Genomic DNA, 24474 nt, shown 5'->3' on the forward strand with positions numbered 1-24474 from the left:
CACTGTAACACTCTGATATACCCCACACCCCTCACTGTAACACTGATATAGCCCACACCCCTCACGGTAACACTGATATACCCCACACCCCTCACTGTAACACTCTGATATACCCCACACCCCTCACTGTAACACTCTGATATTCCCCACACCCCTCACTGTAACACTCTGATATACCCCACACCCCTCACTGTAACACTGATGTACCCCACACCCCTCACTGTGACACTCTGATATACCCCACACCCCTCACTGTAACACTCTGATATACCCCTCACTGTAACACTCTGATATACCCCACACCCCTCACTGTAACACTGACATACTCCACACCCCTCACTGTAACACTGATATACCCCACACCCCTCACTGGAACACTGATATACCCCACACCCCTCACTGTAACACTGATATACCCCACACCCCTCACTGTAACACTCTGACATACCCCACACCCCTCACTGTAACACTCTGACATACCCCACACACCTCACTGTAAAACTCTGATATACCCCACACCCCTCACTGTAACACTGATATACCCCACACCCCTCACTGTAACACTCTGATATACCCCACATCCCTCACCGTAACACTCTGATCTACCCCACACCCCTCACTGTAACACTGATATACCCCACATCCCTCACTGTAACACTCTGATATACCCCACACCCCTCACAGTAACACTCTGATATATCCCACACCCCTCACTGTAACACTGATATACCCCACACCCCTCACTGTAACACTCTGATATATCCCACACCCCTCACTGTAACACTGATATACCCCACACCCCTCACTGTAACACTGATATACCCTACACCCCTCACTGTAACACTGATATACCCCACACCCCTCACTGTAACACTGATATACCCCACACCCCTCACTGTAACACTCTGATATATCCCACACCCCTCACTGTAACACTGATATACCCCACACCCCTCACTGTAACACTGATATACCCTACACCCCTCACTGTAACACTGATATACCCCACACCCCTCACTGTAACACTGATATACCCCACACCCCTCACTGTAACACACTGATACACCCCACACCCCTCACTGTAACACACTGATACACCCCACACCCCTCACTGTAACACTGATATACCCCCACACCACTCACTGTAACACACTGATATACCCCACACCCCTCACTGTAACACACTGATACACCCCACACCCCTCACTGTAACACTGATATACCCCCACACCACTCACTGTAACACACTGATATACCCCACAACCCTCACTGTAACACACTGATATACCCCACACCCCTCACTGTAACACTCTGATATATCCCACACCCCTCACTGTAACACTCTGATATACCCCACACCCCTCACTGTAACACTGATATACCCCACACCCCTCACTGTAACACTGATATACCCCACACCCCTCACTGTAACACTGATATACACCACACCCCTCACTGTAACACTGATATACCCCACACCCCTCACTGTAACACTGATATACCCCACACCCCTCACTGTAACACTCTGATATACCCCACACCCCTCGCTGTAACACTCTGATATACCCCACACCCCTCACTGTAACACTGATATACCCTACACCCCTCACTGTAACACTGATATACCCCACACCCCTCACTGTAACACTCTGATATATCCCACACCCCTCACTGTAACACTGATATACCCCACACCCCTCACTGTAACACTGATATATCCCACACCCCTCACTGTAACACACTGATATACCCCACACCCCTCACTGCAACACTGATATACCTCACACCCCTCACTGTAACACTAATATATCCCACACCCCTCACTGTAACACTGATATATCCCACACCCCTCACTGTAACACTCTGATATATCCCACACCCCTCACTGTAACACTGATATACCTCACACCCCTCACTGTAACACTGATATATCCCACACCCCTCACTGTAACACTGATATATCCCACACCCCTCACTGTAACACTGATATATCCCACACCCCTCACTGTAACACTCTGATATATCCCACACCCCTCACTGTAACACTGATATATCCCACACCCCTCACTGTAACACTGATATACCCTACACCCCTCACTGTAACACTGATATACCCCACACCCCTCACTGTAACACTGATATACCCCACACCCCTCACTGTAACACTGATATACCCCACACCACTCACTGTAACACTGATATATCCCACACCCCTCACTGTAACACTGATATATCCCACACCCCTCACTGTAACACTGATATATCCCACACCCCTCACTGTAACACTCTGATATATCCCACACCCCTCACTGTAACACTGATATACCTCACACCCCTCACTGTAACACTGATATATCCCACACCCCTCACTGTAACACTGATATACCCTACACCCCTCACTGTAACACTGATATACCCCACACCCCTCACTGTAACACTGATATACCCCACACCCCTCACTGTAACACTGATATACCCCACACCCCTCACTGTAACACTGATATACCCTACACCCCTCACTGTAACACTGATATACCCTACACCCCTCACTGTAACACTGATATACCCCACATCCCTCACTGTAACACTGATATACCCCACACCCCTCACTGTAACACTCTGATATATCCCACACCCCTCACTGTAACACTGATATACCCCACACCCCTCACTGTAACACACTGATATACCCCACACCCCTCACTGTAACACTCTGATATACCCCACACCCCTCACTGTAACACTCTGATACACCCCACACCCCTCACTGTAACACTCTGATACACCCCACACCCCTCACTGTAACACTGATATACCCCACACCCCTCACTGTAACACTCTGATATACCCCGCACCCCTCACTGGAACACTCTGATATACCCCACACCCCTCACTGTAACACTCTGATACACCCCACACCCCTCACTGTAACACTGATATACCCCACACCCCTCACTGTAACACCCTGATATACCCCATACCCCTCACTGTAACACTCTGATACACCCCACACCCCTCACTGTAACACTGATATACCCCACACCCCTCACTGTAACACTCTGATATACCCCACACCCCTCACTGTAACACTGATATACCCCACACCCCTCACTGTAACACACTGATATACCCCACACACCTCACTGTAACACTCTGATATACCCCATACCCCTCACTGTAACACTCTGATATACCCCACACCCCTCACTGTAACACTGATATACACCACACCCCTCACTGTAACACTGATATACCCCACACCCCTCACTGTAACACTGATATACCCTACACCCCTCACTGTAACACTGATATACCCCACACCCCTCACTGTAACACTCTGATATATCCCACACCCCTCACTGTAACACTGATATACCCCACACCCCTCACTGTAACACTGATATACCCTACACCCCTCACTGTAACACTGATATACCCTACACCCCTCACTGTAACACTGATATACCCTACACCCCTCACTGTAACACTGATATACCCCACACCCCTCACTGTAACACTGATATACCCCACACCCCTCACTGTAACACTCTGATATACCCCACACCCCTCACTGTAACACTGATATACCCCACACCCCTCACTGTAACACACTGATATACCCCACACCCCTCACTGTAACACTCTGATATACCCCATACTCCTCACTGTAACACTCTGATACACCCCACACCCCTCACTGTAACACTCTGATATACCCCACACCCCTCACTGTAACACTCTGATATACCCCACACCCCTCACTGTAACACACTGATATACCCCACACCCCTCACTGTAACACTCTGATATACCTCACACCCCTCACTGTAACACTCTGATATACCCCACACCCCTCACTGTAACACTCTGATATACCCCACACCCCTCACTGTAACACTCTGATATACCCCACACCCCTCACTGTAACACTGATATACCCCCACACCACTCACTGTAACACACTGATATACCCCACACCCCTCACTGTAACACTCTGATATACCCCACATCCCTCACTGTAACACTGATATACCCCACACCCCTCACTGTAACACTCTGATATACACCATACCCCTCAATGTAACACTCTCATATACCCCACACCCCTCACTGTAACACTCTGATATACCCCACACCCCTCACTGTAACACTGATATACCCCACACCCCTCACTGTAACACTGATATACCCCACACCCCTCACTGTAACACTGATATACCCCACACCCCTCACTGGAACACTGATATACCCCACACCCCTCACTGTAACACTGATATACCCCACACCCCTCACTGTAACACTCTGATATACCCCACACCCCTCAGTGGAACACTGATATACCCCACACCCCTCACTGCAACACTCTGATATAGCCCATACCCCTCACTGGAACACTCTGATATATCCCACACCCCTCACTGTAACACTCTGATATATCCCACACCCCTCACTGTAACACTCTGATATACCCCACACCCCTCACAGTAACACTGATATACCCCACACCCCTCACTGTAACACTGATATACCCCACACCCCTCACTGGAACACTGATATACCCCACACCCCTCACTGTAATACTCTGATATACCCCACACCCCTCACTGTAACACTCTGATATCCCCGACACCCCTCACTGGAACACTCTCTGATATACCCCACACCCTTCACTGTAACACTCTGATATATCCCACACCCCTCACTGTAACACTCTGATATATCCCACACCCCTCACTGTAACACTCTGATATATCCCACATCCCTCAGTGTAACACTCTGATATACCCCACACCCCTCACTGTAACACTCTGATATACCCCACACCCCTCAATGTAACACTCTGATATACCCCACACCCCTCACTGTAACACTCTGATATACCCCACACCCCACACTGAAACACTCTGATATACCCACACCCCTCACTGTAACACTCTGATATACCCCACACGCCTCACTGTAACACTCTGATATACCCCACACCCCTCACTGTAACACTCTGATATACCCCACACCCCTCACTGTAACACTCTGATATACCCCACATCCCACACTGAAACACTCTGACATACCCCACACCCCAACTCTGATATACCCCACACCCCTCACTGTAGCACTCTGATATACCCCACACCCCACACTGAAACACTCTGATATATCCCACACCCGTCACTGTAACACTCTGATATACCCCACACCCCTCACTGTAACACTCTGATATACCCCACACTGAAAAACTCTGATATACCCCACACCCCTCACTGGAACACTAATATACCCCACACCCCTCACTGTAACACTCTGATATAACCCACACCCCTCACTGTAATACTCTGATATACGCCAAATCCCTCACTGTAACACTCTGATATATCCCACACCCCTCACTGTAACACTCTGATATACCCACACCCCTCACTGTAACACTCTGATATACCCCACACCCCTCACTGTAACACTCTGATATACCCCACACCCCTCACTGTAACACTCTGATATACCCCACACCCCTCACTGTAACACTCTGATATACCCCACACCCCTCACTGTAACACTCTGATATACCCCACACCCCTCACTGTAACACTCTGATATACCCCACACCCCTCACTGTAACACTCTGATATACCCCACACCCCTCACTGTAACACACTGATATATCCCACACCCCACAGTGTAACACTCTGATATACCCCACACCCCTCACTGTAACACTCTGATATGCCCCTCACCACTCACTATAACACTGATATACCCCACACCCTTCACTGTAACACTCTGATATACCCCACACCCCTCACTGTAACACTCTGATATACCCCACACCCCTCACTGTAACACTCTGATACACCCCACACCCCTCACTGTAACACTCTGATATACCCCACACCCCTCACTGTAACACTCTGATATATCCCACACCCCACACTGTAACACTCTGATATGTCCCACACCCCTCACTGTAACACTCTGATAGACCCCACACCCCTCACTGTAACACTCTGATATCCCCCACACCCCTCACTGTAACACTCTGATACACCCCACACCCCTCACTGTAACACTCTGATATACCCCACACCCCTCACTGTAACACTCTGATACACCCCGCACCCCTCACTGTAACACTGATATACCCCACACCCCTCACTGTAACACTCTGATATACCCCACACCCCTCACTGTAACACTCTGATATATCCCACACCCCTCACTGTAACACTCTGATATATCCCACATCCCTCAGTGTAACACTCTGATATACCCCACATCCCACACTGAAACACTCTGATATACCCCACACCCCTCACTGTAACACTCTGATATACCCCACACCCCACACTGAAACACTCTGATATACCCACACCCCTCACTGTAACACTCTGATATACCCCACACGCCTCACTGTAACACTCTGATATACCCCACACCCCTCACTGTAACACTCTGATATACCCCACACCCCACACTGAAACACTCTGATATACCCCACACCCCAACTCTGATATACCCCACACCCCTCACTGTAGCACTCTGATATACCCCACACCCCTCACTGTAACACTCTGATATACCCCACACCCCTCACTGTAGCACTCTGATATACCCCACACTGAAACACTCTGATATATCCCACACCCCTCACTGTAACACTCTGATATACCCCACACCCCTCACTGTAACACTCTGATATACCCCACACCCCTCACTGTAACACACTGATATACCCCACACCCCTCACTGTAACACTCTGATATACCCCACACCCCACACTGAAACACTCTGATATACCCCACACCCCTCACTGGAACACTAATATACCCCACACCCCTCACTGTAACACTCTGATATACCCCACACCCCTCACTGTAACACTCTGATATACCCCACACCCCTCACTGTAACACTCTGATATATCCCACACCCCTCACTGTAACACTCTGATATATCCCACATCCCTCAGTGTAACACTCTGATATACCCCACACCCCTCACTGTAACAGTCTGATATACCCCACACCCCTCACTGTAACACTCTGATATACCCCACACCCCACACTGAAACACTCTGATATACCCCACACCCCTCACTGTAACACTCTGATATACCCCACACCCCACACTGAAACACTCTGATATACCCACACCCCTCACTGTAACACTCTGATATACCCCACACGCCTCACTGTAACACTCTGATATACCCCACACCCCTCACTGTAACACTCTGATATACCCCACACTGAAAAACTCTGATATACCCCACACCCCAACTCTGATATACCCCACACCCCTCACTGTAGCACTCTGATATACCCCACACCCCTCACTGTAACACTCTGATATACCCCACACCCCTCACTGTAGCACTCTGATATACCCCACACTGAAACACTCTGATATACCCCACACCCCTCACTGTAACACTCTGATATACCCCACACTGAAAAACTCTGATATACCCCACACCCCAACTCTGATATACCCCACACCCCTCACTGTAGCACTCTGATATACCCCACACCCCTCACTGTAACACTCTGATATACCCCACACCCCTCACTGTAGCACTCTGATATACCCCACACTGAAACACTCTGATATACCCCACACCCCTCACTGTAACACTCTGATATACCCCACACCCCTCACTGTAACACACTGATATACCCCACACCCCTCACTGTAACACTCTGATATACCCCACACCCCACACTGAAACACTCTGATATACCCCACACCCCTCACTGGAACACTAATATACCCCACACCCCTCACTGTAACACTCTGATATACCCCACACCCCTCACTGTAACACTCTGATATACCCCAAATCCCTCACTGTAACACTCTGATATATCCCACACCCCTCACTGTAACACTCTGATATACCCCACACCCCTCACTGTAACACTCTGATATAACCCACACCCCTCACTGTAATACTCTGATATACCCCAAATCCCTCACTGTAACACTCTGATATATCCCAAATCCCTCACTGTAACACTCTGATATATCCCACACCTCTCACTGTAACACTCTGATATACCCCACACCCCTCACTGTAACACTCTGATATACCCCACACCCCTCACTGTAACACTCTGATATACCCCACACCCCTCACTGTAACACTGATATACCCCACACCCCTCACTGTAACACTCTGATATACCCCACACCCCTCACTGTAACACTGATATACCCCACACCCCTCACTGTAACACTGATATACCCCACACCCCTCACTGTAACAGTCTGATATATCCCACACCCCTCACTGTAACACTCTGATATACCCCACACCCCTCACTGTAACACTCTGATATACCCCACACCCCTCACTGTAACACTGATATACCCCACACCCCTCACTGTAACACTCTGATATACCCCACACCCCTCACTGTAACACTCTGATATACCCCACACCCCTCACTGTAACACTCTGATGTATCCCACACCCCTCACTGTAACACTCTGATATACCCCACACCCCTCACTGTAAAACTGATATACCCCACACCCCTCACTGTAACACTGATATACCCCACACCCCTCACTGTAACACTCTGATATACCTCACACCCCTCACTGTAACACTCTGATATAACCCACACCCCTCACTGTAACACTCTGATATACCCCACACCCCTCACTGTAACACACTGATATACCCCACTCCCCTCACTGTAACACTGATATACCCCACTCCCCTCACTGTAACACTGATATACCCCACACCCCTCACTGTAACACTGATATACCCCACTCCCCTCACTGTAACACACTGATATACCCCACACCCCTCACTGTAACACTCTGATACACCCCACACCCCTCACTGTAACACTCTGATATATCCCACACCCCTCACTGTAACACTCTGATATACCCCACTCCCCTCACTGTAACACACTGATATACCCCACACCCCTCACTGTAACACTCTGATACACCCCACACCCCTCACTGTAACACTCTGATATACCCCACACCCCTCACTGTAACACTCTGATATATCCCACACCCCTCACTGTAACACTCTGATATACCCCACACCCCTCACTGTAACAATCTGATATACCCCACACCCCTCACTGTAACACTGATATACCCCACACCCCTCACTGTAACACTCTGATATACCCCACACCCCTCACTGTAACAATCTGATATACCCCACACCCCTCACTGTAACACTCTGATATATCCCACACCCCTCACTGTAACACTCTGATATACCCCACACCCCTCACTGTAACACTCTGATATACCCCACACCCCTCACTGTAACACTGATATACCCCACACCCCTCACTGTAACACTCTGATATACCCCACACCCCTCACTGTAACACTCTGATATACCCCACACCCCTCACTGTAACACTCTGATATACCCCACACCCCTCACTGTAACACACTGATATATCCCACACCCCACAGTGTAACACTCTGATATACCCCACACCCCTCACTGTAACACTCTGATATGCCCCTCACCACTCACTATAACACTGATATACCCCACACCCTTCACTGTAACACTCTGATATACCCCACACCCCTCACTGTAACACTCTGATATACCCCACACCCCTCACTGTAACACTCTGATACACCCCACACCCCTCACTGTAACACTCTGATATACCCCACACCCCTCACTGTAACACTCTGATATATCCCACACCCCACACTGTAACACTCTGATATGTCCCACACCCCTCACTGTAACACTCTGATAGACCCCACACCCCTCACTGTAACACTCTGATATCCCCCACACCCCTCACTGTAACACTCTGATACACCCCACACCCCTCACTGTAACACTCTGATATACCCCACACCCCTCACTGTAACACTCTGATACACCCCGCACCCCTCACTGTAACACTGATATACCCCACACCCCTCACTGTAACACTCTGATATACCCCACACCCCTCACTGTAACACTCTGATATATCCCACACCCCTCACTGTAACACTCTGATATATCCCACATCCCTCAGTGTAACACTCTGATATACCCCACATCCCACACTGAAACACTCTGATATACCCCACACCCCTCACTGTAACACTCTGATATACCCCACACCCCACACTGAAACACTCTGATATACCCACACCCCTCACTGTAACACTCTGATATACCCCACACGCCTCACTGTAACACTCTGATATACCCCACACCCCTCACTGTAACACTCTGATATACCCCACACCCCACACTGAAACACTCTGATATACCCCACACCCCAACTCTGATATACCCCACACCCCTCACTGTAGCACTCTGATATACCCCACACCCCTCACTGTAACACTCTGATATACCCCACACCCCTCACTGTAGCACTCTGATATACCCCACACTGAAACACTCTGATATATCCCACACCCCTCACTGTAACACTCTGATATACCCCACACCCCTCACTGTAACACTCTGATATACCCCACACCCCTCACTGTAACACACTGATATACCCCACACCCCTCACTGTAACACTCTGATATACCCCACACCCCACACTGAAACACTCTGATATACCCCACACCCCTCACTGGAACACTAATATACCCCACACCCCTCACTGTAACACTCTGATATACCCCACACCCCTCACTGTAACACTCTGATATACCCCACACCCCTCACTGTAACACTCTGATATATCCCACACCCCTCACTGTAACACTCTGATATATCCCACATCCCTCAGTGTAACACTCTGATATACCCCACACCCCTCACTGTAACAGTCTGATATACCCCACACCCCTCACTGTAACACTCTGATATACCCCACACCCCACACTGAAACACTCTGATATACCCCACACCCCTCACTGTAACACTCTGATATACCCCACACCCCACACTGAAACACTCTGATATACCCACACCCCTCACTGTAACACTCTGATATACCCCACACGCCTCACTGTAACACTCTGATATACCCCACACCCCTCACTGTAACACTCTGATATACCCCACACTGAAAAACTCTGATATACCCCACACCCCAACTCTGATATACCCCACACCCCTCACTGTAGCACTCTGATATACCCCACACCCCTCACTGTAACACTCTGATATACCCCACACCCCTCACTGTAGCACTCTGATATACCCCACACTGAAACACTCTGATATACCCCACACCCCTCACTGTAACACTCTGATATACCCCACACTGAAAAACTCTGATATACCCCACACCCCAACTCTGATATACCCCACACCCCTCACTGTAGCACTCTGATATACCCCACACCCCTCACTGTAACACTCTGATATACCCCACACCCCTCACTGTAGCACTCTGATATACCCCACACTGAAACACTCTGATATACCCCACACCCCTCACTGTAACACTCTGATATACCCCACACCCCTCACTGTAACACACTGATATACCCCACACCCCTCACTGTAACACTCTGATATACCCCACACCCCACACTGAAACACTCTGATATACCCCACACCCCTCACTGGAACACTAATATACCCCACACCCCTCACTGTAACACTCTGATATACCCCACACCCCTCACTGTAACACTCTGATATACCCCAAATCCCTCACTGTAACACTCTGATATATCCCACACCCCTCACTGTAACACTCTGATATACCCCACACCCCTCACTGTAACACTCTGATATAACCCACACCCCTCACTGTAATACTCTGATATACCCCAAATCCCTCACTGTAACACTCTGATATATCCCAAATCCCTCACTGTAACACTCTGATATATCCCACACCTCTCACTGTAACACTCTGATATACCCCACACCCCTCACTGTAACACTCTGATATACCCCACACCCCTCACTGTAACACTCTGATATACCCCACACCCCTCACTGTAACACTGATATACCCCACACCCCTCACTGTAACACTCTGATATACCCCACACCCCTCACTGTAACACTGATATACCCCACACCCCTCACTGTAACACTGATATACCCCACACCCCTCACTGTAACAGTCTGATATATCCCACACCCCTCACTGTAACACTCTGATATACCCCACACCCCTCACTGTAACACTCTGATATACCCCACACCCCTCACTGTAACACTGATATACCCCACACCCCTCACTGTAACACTCTGATATACCCCACACCCCTCACTGTAACACTCTGATATACCCCACACCCCTCACTGTAACACTCTGATGTATCCCACACCCCTCACTGTAACACTCTGATATACCCCACACCCCTCACTGTAAAACTGATATACCCCACACCCCTCACTGTAACACTGATATACCCCACACCCCTCACTGTAACACTCTGATATACCTCACACCCCTCACTGTAACACTCTGATATAACCCACACCCCTCACTGTAACACTCTGATATACCCCACACCCCTCACTGTAACACACTGATATACCCCACTCCCCTCACTGTAACACTGATATACCCCACTCCCCTCACTGTAACACTGATATACCCCACACCCCTCACTGTAACACTGATATACCCCACTCCCCTCACTGTAACACACTGATATACCCCACACCCCTCACTGTAACACTCTGATACACCCCACACCCCTCACTGTAACACTCTGATATATCCCACACCCCTCACTGTAACACTCTGATATACCCCACTCCCCTCACTGTAACACACTGATATACCCCACACCCCTCACTGTAACACTCTGATACACCCCACACCCCTCACTGTAACACTCTGATATACCCCACACCCCTCACTGTAACACTCTGATATATCCCACACCCCTCACTGTAACACTCTGATATACCCCACACCCCTCACTGTAACAATCTGATATACCCCACACCCCTCACTGTAACACTGATATACCCCACACCCCTCACTGTAACACTCTGATATACCCCACACCCCTCACTGTAACAATCTGATATACCCCACACCCCTCACTGTAACACTCTGATATATCCCACACCCCTCACTGTAACACTCTGATATACCCCACACCCCTCACTGTAACACTCTGATATACCCCACACCCCTCACTGTAACACTGATATACCCCACACCCCTCACTGTAACACTCTGATATGTCCCCGCCCCCATTAACTGATTTGTTGTAACTCCAATTTTTTTTGCCGCTCTCTCTCTCTCGGTAACGTCACTGCTGTCTGTTTTCCTCCCCCAGTTCCTGTGCGGGATGACGGGAACATGCCAGACATTCCTGCCCATCCTTGTGACAAGATCGGGCCCACACTGGAGTGGATGAAGAAACTTTGAGACAGGGTTTGAATCGTGTCGAGGGTGCCCTGCTCCCGGATATTTATATTCCCTTCAGTGGAAATTCCAATAAAAGTAGCGCTCAAGTCGAGATGTGATCCCGATTTTCCATCACCTTCTGCGTGTCACTGCGCTCTCTCTTATATCTGGGGTTGCCTCTCACAGGAACAAACAACTGGTATTCATCCTGTACTTCAACATCACAGAGCACTGCGGAGGCAACAGGAGGAAGCACAAGTCAACCCTAATACACGGGCAGCTGACAAGTAGCTCACTCAAAGAGCTCAGTAGCTTCGTCTTCGAGCGAGAGAGAGGGAGAGGAGAGGGAGCGAGAGAGAGGAGAGGGAGCGAGAGAGAGAGGGGGGGGAGCGAGAGAGAGGGGGGGGAGCGAGAGAGAGGGGGGGAGCGAGAGAGAGGAGAGGGAGCGAGAGAGAGGAGAGGGAGTGAGAGAGAGGAGAGGGAGCGAGAGAGAGGAGAGGGAGCGAGAGAGAGAGGGGGGGAGCGAGAGAGAGGGGGGAGCGAGAGAGAGGAGAGGGAGCGAGAGAGAGGAGAGGGAGCGAGAGAGAGGAGAGGGAGCGAGAGAGAGGAGAGGGAGCGAGAGAGAGGAGAGGGAGCGAGAGAGAGGAGAGGGAGCGAGAGAGAGGAGAGGGAGCGAGAGAGAGGAGAGGGAGCGAGAGAGAGGAGAGGGAGCGAGAGAGAGGAGAGGGAGCGAGAGAGAGGAGAGGGAGCGAGAGAGAGGGGGGGAGCGAGAGAGAGGAGAGGGAGCGAGAGAGAGGAGAGGGAGCGAGAGAGAGGAGAGGGAGCGAGAGAGAGGAGAGGGAGCGAGAGAGAGGAGAGGGAGCGAGAGAGAGGAGAGGGAGCGAGAGAGAGGAGAGGGAGCGAGAGAGGAGAGGGAGCGAGAGAGAGGAGAGGGAGCGAGAGAGGAGAGGGAGCGAGAGAGAGGAGAGGGAGCGAGAGAAGAGAGGGAGCGAGAGAGAGGAGAGGGAGGGAGCGAGAGAGGAGAGGGAGCGAGAGAGGAGAGGGAGCGAGAGAGAGGAGAGGGAGCGAGAGAGGAGAGGGAGCGAGAGAGGAGAGGGAGCGAGAGAGAGGAGAGGGAGCGAGAGGAGAGGGAGCGAGAGAGGGGGGGGAGCGAGAGAGGGGGGGAGCGAGAGAGAGGGGGGAGCGAGAGGGAGGGGGGGAGCAAGAGGGAGGGGGGAGCGAGAGAGAGGGGGGAGCGAGAGAGGAGAGGGAGCGAGAGAGGGGGGGGAGCGAGAGAGAGGGGGAGCGAGAGAGAGAGAGGGGGAGCGAGAGAGAGAGGGGGGAGCGAGAGAGAGAGAGGGGGAGCGAGAGAGAGAGAGGGGGAGCGAGAGAGAGAGAGGGGGAGCGAGAGAGAGAGAGGGGGAGCGAGAGAGAGAGAGGGGGAGCGAGAGAGAGAGAGGGGGAGCGAGAGAGAGAGAGGGGGAGCGAGAGAGAGAGAGGGGGAGCGAGAGAGAGAGAGGGGGAGCGAGAGAGAGAGAGGGGGAGCGAGAGAGAGAGAGGGGGAGCGAGAGAGAGAGAGGGGGAGCGAGAGAGAGAGGGGGAGCGAGAGAGGGGGAGCGAGAGGGAGCGAGAGATAGAGGGAGCGAGAGAGGCTGCAAGAGAGAGGGGGAGCGTGAGAGAGGGAGCGAGAGAGAGGCAGCGAGGGAGAGGGGGAGGGAGAGAGCGTGAGACGGGGAGCGAGGGAGTGGGAGAGAGAGGGAGGGAGCAAGAGAGAGAGGGGGAGCGAGAGGGAGGGAGCGAGAGAGGGGGAGGGAGAGAGAGTGAGCGTGAGAGGGGGAGCAAGAGAGAGGGAGGGAGCAAGAGAGAGAGGGGGACGTTATTTACACAGAGGGTGGTGGGGGCCTGGAATGCGCTGCCAAGTAGGGTGGTGGAGGCAGGCACGCTGACATCGTTTAAGACTTACCTGGATAGTCACATGAGCAGCCTGGGAATGGAGGGATACAAACGAACGGTCTCGTTGGACCAAGGAGCGGCACAGGCTTGGAGGGCCGAAGGGCCTGTTTCCTGTGCTGTACTGTTCTTTGACAGAGGGGGAGCGAGCGAGAGAGAGACAGAGGGGGAGTGAGAGACAGAGGGGGAGTGAGAGAGACAGAGAGGGGGAGTGAGAGTGAGACTGGGGGAGTGAGAGAGAGACAGAGGGGAAGCAAGAAAAGAGGGACAGGATAGAGAAAAAGAGTGGAGGGAGAGTGAGAGATTGGAGGCGGAGGGAGAGAGAGAAGGGGGAACGAGAGAGAGGGAGGGAGCTAGAGAGACAGGGGGAGTGAGAGACAGAGGGAGCAAGAGGAGGTGGAGCGTGAGAGAGAGAGAGACGGGGATAAGAGAGAGAGAGAGGGGGAGCGAGAGACTGATGGTGAACCCTCTTCCCACACAGGGTTAGTGACCAATGTTGAGTCCTCTGTTCCCTCTGACGGAAGAGCTCGCGATTCCACACCTCCCTTTGTTGGAACCTCTGCTGGCACTGTTCAAAACGCCTCCCAACTTGTAGATGTGGTCCCTACCCCTTGGTGTGGAGCCATCTAGAGTTGGTCTGTAAGTCGGCACCACACTAACTCGTCCCAAGTTTCCACCCTATTGGATCAGGGCCCTGTCTTGGCTACAATTGCAGCCAGGACCCAGTTCTCCCCCAGGGTTTCTGGCCCGTCCCAACTTGCCCTTGTGAAATGCCCTCAGCTTGGCACGTTCAGTGAATCAGCGCCTCCTGGTTCCTCTCCGCTACTCACCTCATTTCATCAGGCCAGAGTAGGTCAAACATTGCACACAAACTCTCACCCAAACATCAGTGTCTCCGGGGAGCATTTTGTTGTTGCAATGTGGGGGAGGGGGCGGGGGGGGGGGGGGTGGGGGAGTGTTCCTGTATCGTATCCGCTTCCACTCCCTCCCCCGGCAGCGAGTTCCAGGCACCCACCACCCTCTGTGTAAAACATCTGCCTCGTACATCTCCTTTAAACCTTGCCCCTCGCACCTTAAACCTGTGCCCCCAGTAATTGACTCTTCCACCCTGGGAAAAAGCTTCTGACTATCCACTCTGTCCATGCCTCTCATAATCTTGTAGACTTCTATCAGGTCACCCCTCAACCTCCGTCGCTCCAGTAAGAACAAACCAAGTTTCTCCAACCTCTCCTCATAGCTGATGCCCTCCATGCCAGGCAACATCCTGGTAAATCTTTTCTGTACCCTCTCCAAAGCCTCCACATCCTTCTGGTAGTGTGGTGACCAGAATTGAACACTATATTCCAAGTGTGGCCTAACTAAGGTTCTATGAAGCTGCAACATGACTTGCCAATTTTTAAACTCAATACCCCGGCCGATGAAGGCAAGCATGCCGTATGCCTTCTTGACTACCTTCTCCACCTGCATTGCCACTTTCAGTGACCTGTGTACCCGTACACCCAGATCCCTCTGCCTATCAATACTCGTAAGGGTTCTGCCATTTCCTGTATATTTCCTATCTGTATTAGACCTTCCAAAATGAATTACCTCACATTTGTCCGGATTAAACTCCATCTGCCATCTCTCCGCCCAAGTCTCCAACTGACCTATATCCTGCTGTAACCTCTGATGGTCCTCATCGCTATCCGCAAATCCACCAACCTTTGTGTCGTCCGCAAACTTACTAATCAAACCAGTTACATTTTCCTCCAAATCATTTATATATATTACAAACAGCAAAGGTCCTAGCACTGATCCCTGAGGAACACCGCTTGTCACAGCCCTCCATTCAGAAAAACACCCTTCCACTGCTACCCTCTGTCTTCTTTGACCGAGCCAGTTTTGTATCCACCTTGCCAGCTCACCTCTGATCCAATGCGACTTCACCTTCTGCACCAGTCTGCCATGAGGGACCTTGTCAAAGGCCTTACTGAAGTCCATGTAGACAACATCCACTGCCCTACCCTCATCAATCATCTTCGTCACTTCCTCGAAAAACTCAATCAAGTTAGTGAGGCACGACCTCCCCTTCACAAAACCATGTTGCCTCTCACTAATACGTCCACTTATTTCCAAATGAGAGTAAATCCAGTCTTGAAGAATCCTCTCCAATCATTTCCCTACCACTGACATAAGGCTCACCGGCCTGTAATTACCTGGATTATTCTTGCTACCCTTCTTAAACAAAGGAACAACATTGGCCAGTCTCCAATCCTCTGGGACCTCCCCTGTAGCCAGTGAGGATACAAAGATTTCTCTCAAGGCCCCAGCAATTTCCTCCCTTGCCTCTCTCAGTATTCTGGGGTAAATCCCATCAGGCCCCGGGTACCTGTCTACCTTCATGTTTCTCAAGAACCCCAATACCTCCTCCTTTTTGATCTCAACATGACTGAAACTATCTACACATCCTTTCCCAGACTCATCATCCACCAAGTCCTTCTCTTTGGTGAATACTGACGCAAAGTACTCATTTAATACCTCGCCCATTTCCTCTGGCTCCACGCATAGATTCCCTCCCCTGTCCTTGAGTGGGCCAACCCTCTCCCTGGCTACCCTCTTGCTCGTTATATATGTATAAAAATCCTTGGGATTTTCCTTAATCCTGTTGGCCAATGATTTTTCATGACCCCTTTTAGCCCCTCTTACTCCTTGCTTAAGTTTCTTTCTACTTTCCTTGTATTCCACACTTGCTTCGTGTGTTCCCAGCCTCCTAGCTTTGACAAATGCTTCCTTTTTCTCTTTGACTAGGCTCACAATACCTCTTGTTATCCAAGGTTCCCAAAACTTGCCATACTTATCCTTCATCCTTACAGGAATGTGCCGGTCCTGAATCCCTATCAACTTACACTTGAAAGCCTCCCACATGCCAGATGTTGATTTGCCCTCAAACATCTGCCCCCAATCTACATTCTTCAGTTCCTGCCTAATATTGTTGTAATGAGCCTTCCCCCAATTTAGCACCTTCACTTGAGGACAACACTTATCTTTATCCATCAGTACCTTAAAGCTTACTGAATTGTGGTCACTGTTCCCAAACTGCTCCCTGACTGAAACATCGACCACCTGTCCGGGCTCATTCCCCAATACCAGGTCCAGTATGGCCCTTTCCCTAGTTGGACTATCTACATACTGTTTCAAGAAGCCCTCCTGGATGCTCCTTACAAACTCTGCCCCATCCACGCCCCTAGCACTAAGTGAGTCCCAGTCAATATAGGGGAAGTTAAAATCTCCCACCACACCAACCCTGTTACTTTTACACCTTGTCAAAATCTGCCTACATATCTGTTCCTCTATCTCCCTCTGGCTGTTGGGTGGCCTATAGTAAACCCCCAACATTGTGACTACACCCTTCCTATTCCTGAGCTCTACCCATATTGCCTCGCTGTATGAGCCCTCCGAGATATCCTCCCACAGTACAGCTGTGATATTCTCCTTAACCAGTAGTGCAACTCCCCCACCCCTTTTACATCCCCTTCTATCCCGCCTGAAACATCTATATCCTGGAATATTAAGCTGCCAATCCTGTCCTTCCCTTAACCAAGTCTCTGTAATGGCAACAACATCATAGTTCCTAGTGCTAATCCAAGCTCTAAGTTCATCTGCCTTACCTGTTACACTTCTCGCATTGAAACAGATGTGCTTCCGTCCACCAGACCCTCTCTGATTAGCAACCACACCCAGCCTGCTCTTCCTCGGTGTCTTACTGGCCCTACTCTCTGGTTCCTCTTCAGTTAATTCACCTTTGCGTTGGTTCCCACCCCCCTGCCAAACTAGTTTAAATCCTCCCGTGTGACACTAGCAAACCCCCCGGCCAGAATATTTATGCCCTTCCAGTTTAGATGCAACCTGTCCTTCTTGTACAGGTCCCATCTGCCCCGGAAGAGACCCCAATGGTCCAGATATCTGAAACCCTCCCTCCTACACCAGCTGTTTAGCCACGTGTTGAGCTGCACTATCTTCCTATTCCTAGCCTCACTGGCATGTGGCACAGGGAGTAATCCTGAGATTACAACTCTAGAGGTTCTGCTTTTTAACTTTCTACCTAACTCCCTAAACTGCTGCTGCAGGACCTCATCACTCTTCCTGCCTATGTTGTTAGTACCAATATGGACCACGACCTCTGGCTGTTCACCCTCTCCCTTCAGAATGCTTTCCGTCTGTTCAGTGACATCCTGGACCCTGGCACCAGGGAGGCAACATCCCATCCTGGAGTCTCTCACATCCACAGAAACACCTATCTGCACCCCTAACTATAGAGTCCCCTATAACTATTGCTCTAGTCCTCTTTGTCCCTCCCTGCTTAACAACAGAGCCAGCCGTGTTGCCACTGCTTTGGCTGCTGCTGCTGTTATCCCCTGATAGCCCATCTCCCCCAACAGAATCCAAACAGGATACTTGTTAGAGAGGGGGGCGACCACAGGGGATTCCTGCACTGACTGCCTGCCCCTTCTAGCAGTCACCCATCTATCTGGCTGCACCTTGGGTGTGACCATGTCTTTAAAGCTCCAATCTGTGATGCTTTCCACCTCCTTCATGCTCTTAAGTGCTTCCAGCTGCTGCTCCAACCTATCCATGCGGTCTGTAAGGAGCTGCAATTGGGTGCACTTCCTGCAGATGTAGTCGTCCGAGACGCTGGAAGCCTCACAGATCTCCCACATCTCACAAGTGTAGCACTTAACCCCACTGGCCGACATTTCCAGCACCAATTAAATTATTTGAGAAAGTTTATAACCTCTTTTACTTTCTCACAGTGGCATCCTTTTTTTTGGTCAGAGGAGGAGGGAGGGAGGGAAACACTAATGTCGTGTTTGGGGCTTCCCGCTCCTTGACACCAGATCTTCTGCTGCTTAGTAGATGTTCCTGGGCCGAAGACTCCCAGAATGCACCAGTGAAGTCCCTCAGCCGACTCCACTGGAATAATAGTTTATGAGTCGCAGGAAAGACCTCAACAGGGACACGGTTTCCAGTCTCGCTGCTTTCATTACGGCTCCCAGCCTCTTAGGTGCTTTATGCAATCTTTCACCATCGATAATGTGACTTAAATACTCAACACAGTCCTTTAAAACCTCACAATTCTCTTTCCTAATCTGCAGCCCATGTTCCTGCAGTCTCTTCAACATCCCTAATCAATGCCGCAAATCTTTCTCGTCTGAGGTAACATTGGACCTCCGAGAAACCTCGGAGACACTCTGTGTCCTGTTTGAGAACAGATTTCCACTCCATCTGACGAAGGAGCAGCGCTCCGAAAGCTAATGGTATTTGCTACCAAATAAACCTGTTGGACTTTAACCTGGTGTTGTTAAAACTCTTACTGTGTTTACCCCAGTCCAACGCCGGCATCTCCACATCAAAACTTCTGACTGCCAGCAAGGCCACTAAATAGATCTTCAATAAGGGGCAAAGGATATTAATCCACACATAGGCACAGAGTTCACTGTGACTTTAAAATCCGCAGATAGCCTCACTGAGCCATCAGCCTTCATGACAGGAACGATGGACGTGGCCCACTCACTTGTGGCCCACTGGTTCCAATATCTCCAAACCTACTAATCTCTTGGGTTTGGCCTCCACCTTGGGTCTAATCGTGTGTGGCATGGGATGTGCCTTCATGTGCTTTGGGCAGGCATCCAGCTTCAGCCATAGACTCACTCCCTTTCCTTTCATCTCGCCCAGGGTTCCATTAAACACCTTGCATTTCTCCAAAATATCGTTCAGACTCGAGCGAGACTCTGTTAATCTGTTCACCACCTCCCAGTTTTCCCCAGGATGGAGCCGGAGTGAGGCGACTTCTTGCAAGCTGTGCCCAGCGTACCTTCTAATTCTATCTTTTACTCTCGTTCTGTGCTTCTAAAACTTCATTCTAACTCTTTTAAATTACTGTAACACTACATTCTGCACTCTTTCATTTCCTTCCCTATGAACGGAATGCATTGTCCGTATAGCGCGCAAGAAACAATACTTTTCACTGTATGTTAATACATGTGACAATAATAAATCAAAATCAAAAAGTTTAATTTCAACTGTTTCAGCAAAGATAGTGTGAACAATGCAGGATAATCAGCTCCATGATTTACGAAGGTAGCTGTACGCACTGGTCCCTCAGCTGTACCTTGGCCGAGTCACAGTCTTTCAGAGGAACCAACTGTTCCATGTCCGTCCTCAGGATGATGTTCACAGGCTTCAGGGGAAGTAACTTTGTTTTGTAAACTGACTCTGGAATCAATGACACTGCTGCCCCCGTGTCCACCTCCAGCTTTACTCGTTTCCCTTTGGGAAGCGGTCTGCTTCACCTCACACCGACGGGACAGTGTCTTCTCAGTCTGCTCTGTTCCATCCGCAGACCCCCATGGACTCCTTGTCCTCTTCTACATTGGCTACTTGCCACTTCCTCCTGGGTGTGGACCCTGACCGCTTCAGCTTCGCACCCTCCTGGGACACCGGTGCTCTGTGGTTTCAGGCAATGTGACCCGTCTTCCGACAGTTCCAGCACTCCCCTCATTCAGCAACTGGACTCTGTGTGAACCCCCCCCCCACCCCCCGCCCCCTCGTGCACCCTGGCACGAGTGTCTAAATGCAGTGCCTCCCTGGCAGCCCATTACATGGAGACCGCGATCTCAAAGGCCTTCTTAGACTCACATTCCTACCATTCTTCACATTCTAATCTGTAATTATCTTGCAGTTGTGTCTCTGTCTATATACGCCGTGTTTGTGAACTAACCTCCACTCACCTGCTGAAGGAGCAGCTCTCCGAAAGCTCGTGATTCCAGATAAACCTGTTGGACTTTAACCTGGTGTTGTGAGACTTCTTACTGTTCTTAAACTCCAGCCGTGGTTCTGTCAGTAGTCGCTGCTGAATTGCTTCCTGCTGGAGGCCGCATACCAGTCGGTCTCGGAACGCGTCCTGCAAGAATACCCCAAAGTCACAGTGCCCGGCCAGGCTCTTTAGGGCGGGCTTCAGATTTGGTGATGGGTCTCACCCTCCATCTGGTCTGGTGAAACCGGAAACTCTCTGCAATCAGCAGCGGTTTTGGCATGAAGTGCCCCTCCAGTACTGTACACAACTCCTGGAATGATTTCTCCTTTGGTTTCTCCAGCTGTAGAAGGCTTCTCAAGATGCCAGAAGTTTTATTTCCCACTGTGCTAAGACTGGTACAATAAGGTTGCCACCCTATTCACGGTGATAAAAATACAGAACCATTCAATGTAGGCCGTCCACGACTCGGCTTCCTTATCGAACGCCCTATCATACCAAATTTCCCCATTTCTCTTTGCCGGAGGCAGGGATTTTCCCACCCCTAAACATAGGCCCGAAGCCTGTTTTCCTGCGCTGACTCCTGTGCTTCCTTCTCCCTGAGCGCTCGGTATTGCCCTCACCCAACGACCGAGACTTCCTCCAATCGCCCAAAACCTGAAGCCAGTGACGGTCGTGGAGATCGACTTCCGACCGTTGACGGCACCCGAGTCCGTCCAAATCGATGTTTCCCACAATGCCCTCCTACCCCTTGGGCCTACCTCCCTCCCTCCAAAGGTTTCCTTTGCACTGTGGGAGAGGCTGTTCGAGGGTAAATCCACATCTGGCATGTGGGAGTCTTTTAAGGAGCAGTTGATAGGACTGCAGGACAGGCATGTGCCTGTAAAGAGGAAGGATAGGAAAGGTAGGAATCGAGAGCCATGGATAACCAGTGAAATTGTGGGTCCAATCAAAAAGAAAAAAGAGGCATACATGAGGTCCAGGCAGCTAAAAACAGATGGAGCACTGGAGGAATACAGAGAAAGTAGAAAAGAACTCAAACAGGGGCTTAGAAGGGCAAAAAGGGGTCACGAAATGTCCTTGGCAGACAGGATTAAGGAGAATCCTAAGGCATTTTATACATACGTTTGGAACAAGAGGGTTGTTAGGGAAAGAATCGGACCTCTCAGGGACAAAGGAGGGGAATTATGCTTAGAACCAAAGGAAGTAGGTGAGATCCTAAACTAATACTTTGCATCACTATTCACAAAGGAGGGACATGTTGACTGGTAGTGTCTCAGAGAGATGTGTTGACCCGTTAGAAAAAATCTCAATTACAAGGGAGGAAGTGTTAGGTTTTTTAGGAAACATTAAGACAGACAAATCCCCAGGGCCGGATGGCATCTATCCTAGACTCCTCAGGGAGGCAAGAGATGCAATTGCTGGGCCTCTAACAGAAATCTTTGTCTCTTCACTGGACACAGGTGAGGTCCCAGAGGATTGGAGGATAGCAAATGTGGTCCCGTTATTTAAGAAGGGTAGCAAGGATAACCCGGGTAATTATAGGCTGGTGAGCTTGACGTCCGTGGTAGGGAAGTTGTTGGAGAAGATTCTTAGAGATAGGACATATGCGCATTTAGAACTGAATAATCTCATTAGCGATAGACAGCATGGTTTTGTATGAGGGAGGTCATGCCTCACAAATTTGGTTGAGTTTTTTGAGGAGGTGACAAAAACGATTGACGAGGGAAGGGCCGTGGATGTCGTCTATATGGATTTTAGTAAAGCGTTTGACAAGGTCCCTCATGGCAGGCTGGTGCAAAAGGTTAAATCTCACGGGATAAAAGGTGAGCGAGCTAGATGGGTGGAGAACTGGCTTAGCCGTAGAAGACAGAGGGTAGCAGTGGAGGGGTCTTTTTCCGGTTGGAGGTTTGTGACTAGTGGTGTTCCGCAGGGCTCTATACTGGGATTTGCTGTTTGCGATAAATGATTTGGAGGAAGATGCAGCTGGTGTGATCAGTAAGTTTGTGGACGACACAAAGATTGCTGGAGTTGCGGATAGTGATGAACATTGTCAGAGAATACAGCAGGATATAGATAGGCTGGAACATTGGGCGGAGAAATGACAGATGGAATTTAATCCAGATAAATGCGAAGTGATGCATTTCAGTAGATCTAATGTAAGGGGGAGCTATACAATAAATGGCAGAACCATCAGGAGTACAGACACACAGAGGGACCTGGGTGTACAAGTCCACAGATCCTGAAAGGTGGCAGCACAGGTGGAGAGGGTGATGAAGAAGGCATATGGCATGCTTGCCTTTATTGGATGGGACATAGAATATCAAAGTTGGCATATGATGTTGCAGCTGTATAGAATGATGATTAGGCCACATTTGGAATACTGCGTCCAGTTCTGGTCGCCACACTACCAGAAGGACGTGGAGGCTTTGGAGAGAGTGCAGAGAAGGTTTACCAGGATGTTGCCTG

The 24474-nt window shown here is 50.2% G+C and overlaps 1 protein-coding gene across 1 annotated transcript in view; it reads left to right on the plus strand.

Annotated features, from left to right (window-relative positions):
* ndufa3 (NADH:ubiquinone oxidoreductase subunit A3) overlaps positions 1–13398 on the plus strand; it is an 88478-nt gene extending 75080 nt beyond the window's left edge. The window contains exon 4 of the mRNA XM_078205814.1: positions 13216–13398. Within this exon, the coding sequence (XP_078061940.1) occupies positions 13216–13307 (92 nt within the window). The 3' untranslated portion in view covers positions 13308–13398. The remainder of the gene's footprint in view (positions 1–13215) is intronic.
* Positions 13399–24474: the final 11076 nt, after the last annotated feature.

Source organism: Mustelus asterias, unplaced genomic scaffold (assembly GCF_964213995.1).
Source record: "Mustelus asterias unplaced genomic scaffold, sMusAst1.hap1.1 HAP1_SCAFFOLD_1017, whole genome shotgun sequence".
Classification (NCBI taxonomy): domain Eukaryota; kingdom Metazoa; phylum Chordata; class Chondrichthyes; order Carcharhiniformes; family Triakidae; genus Mustelus; species Mustelus asterias.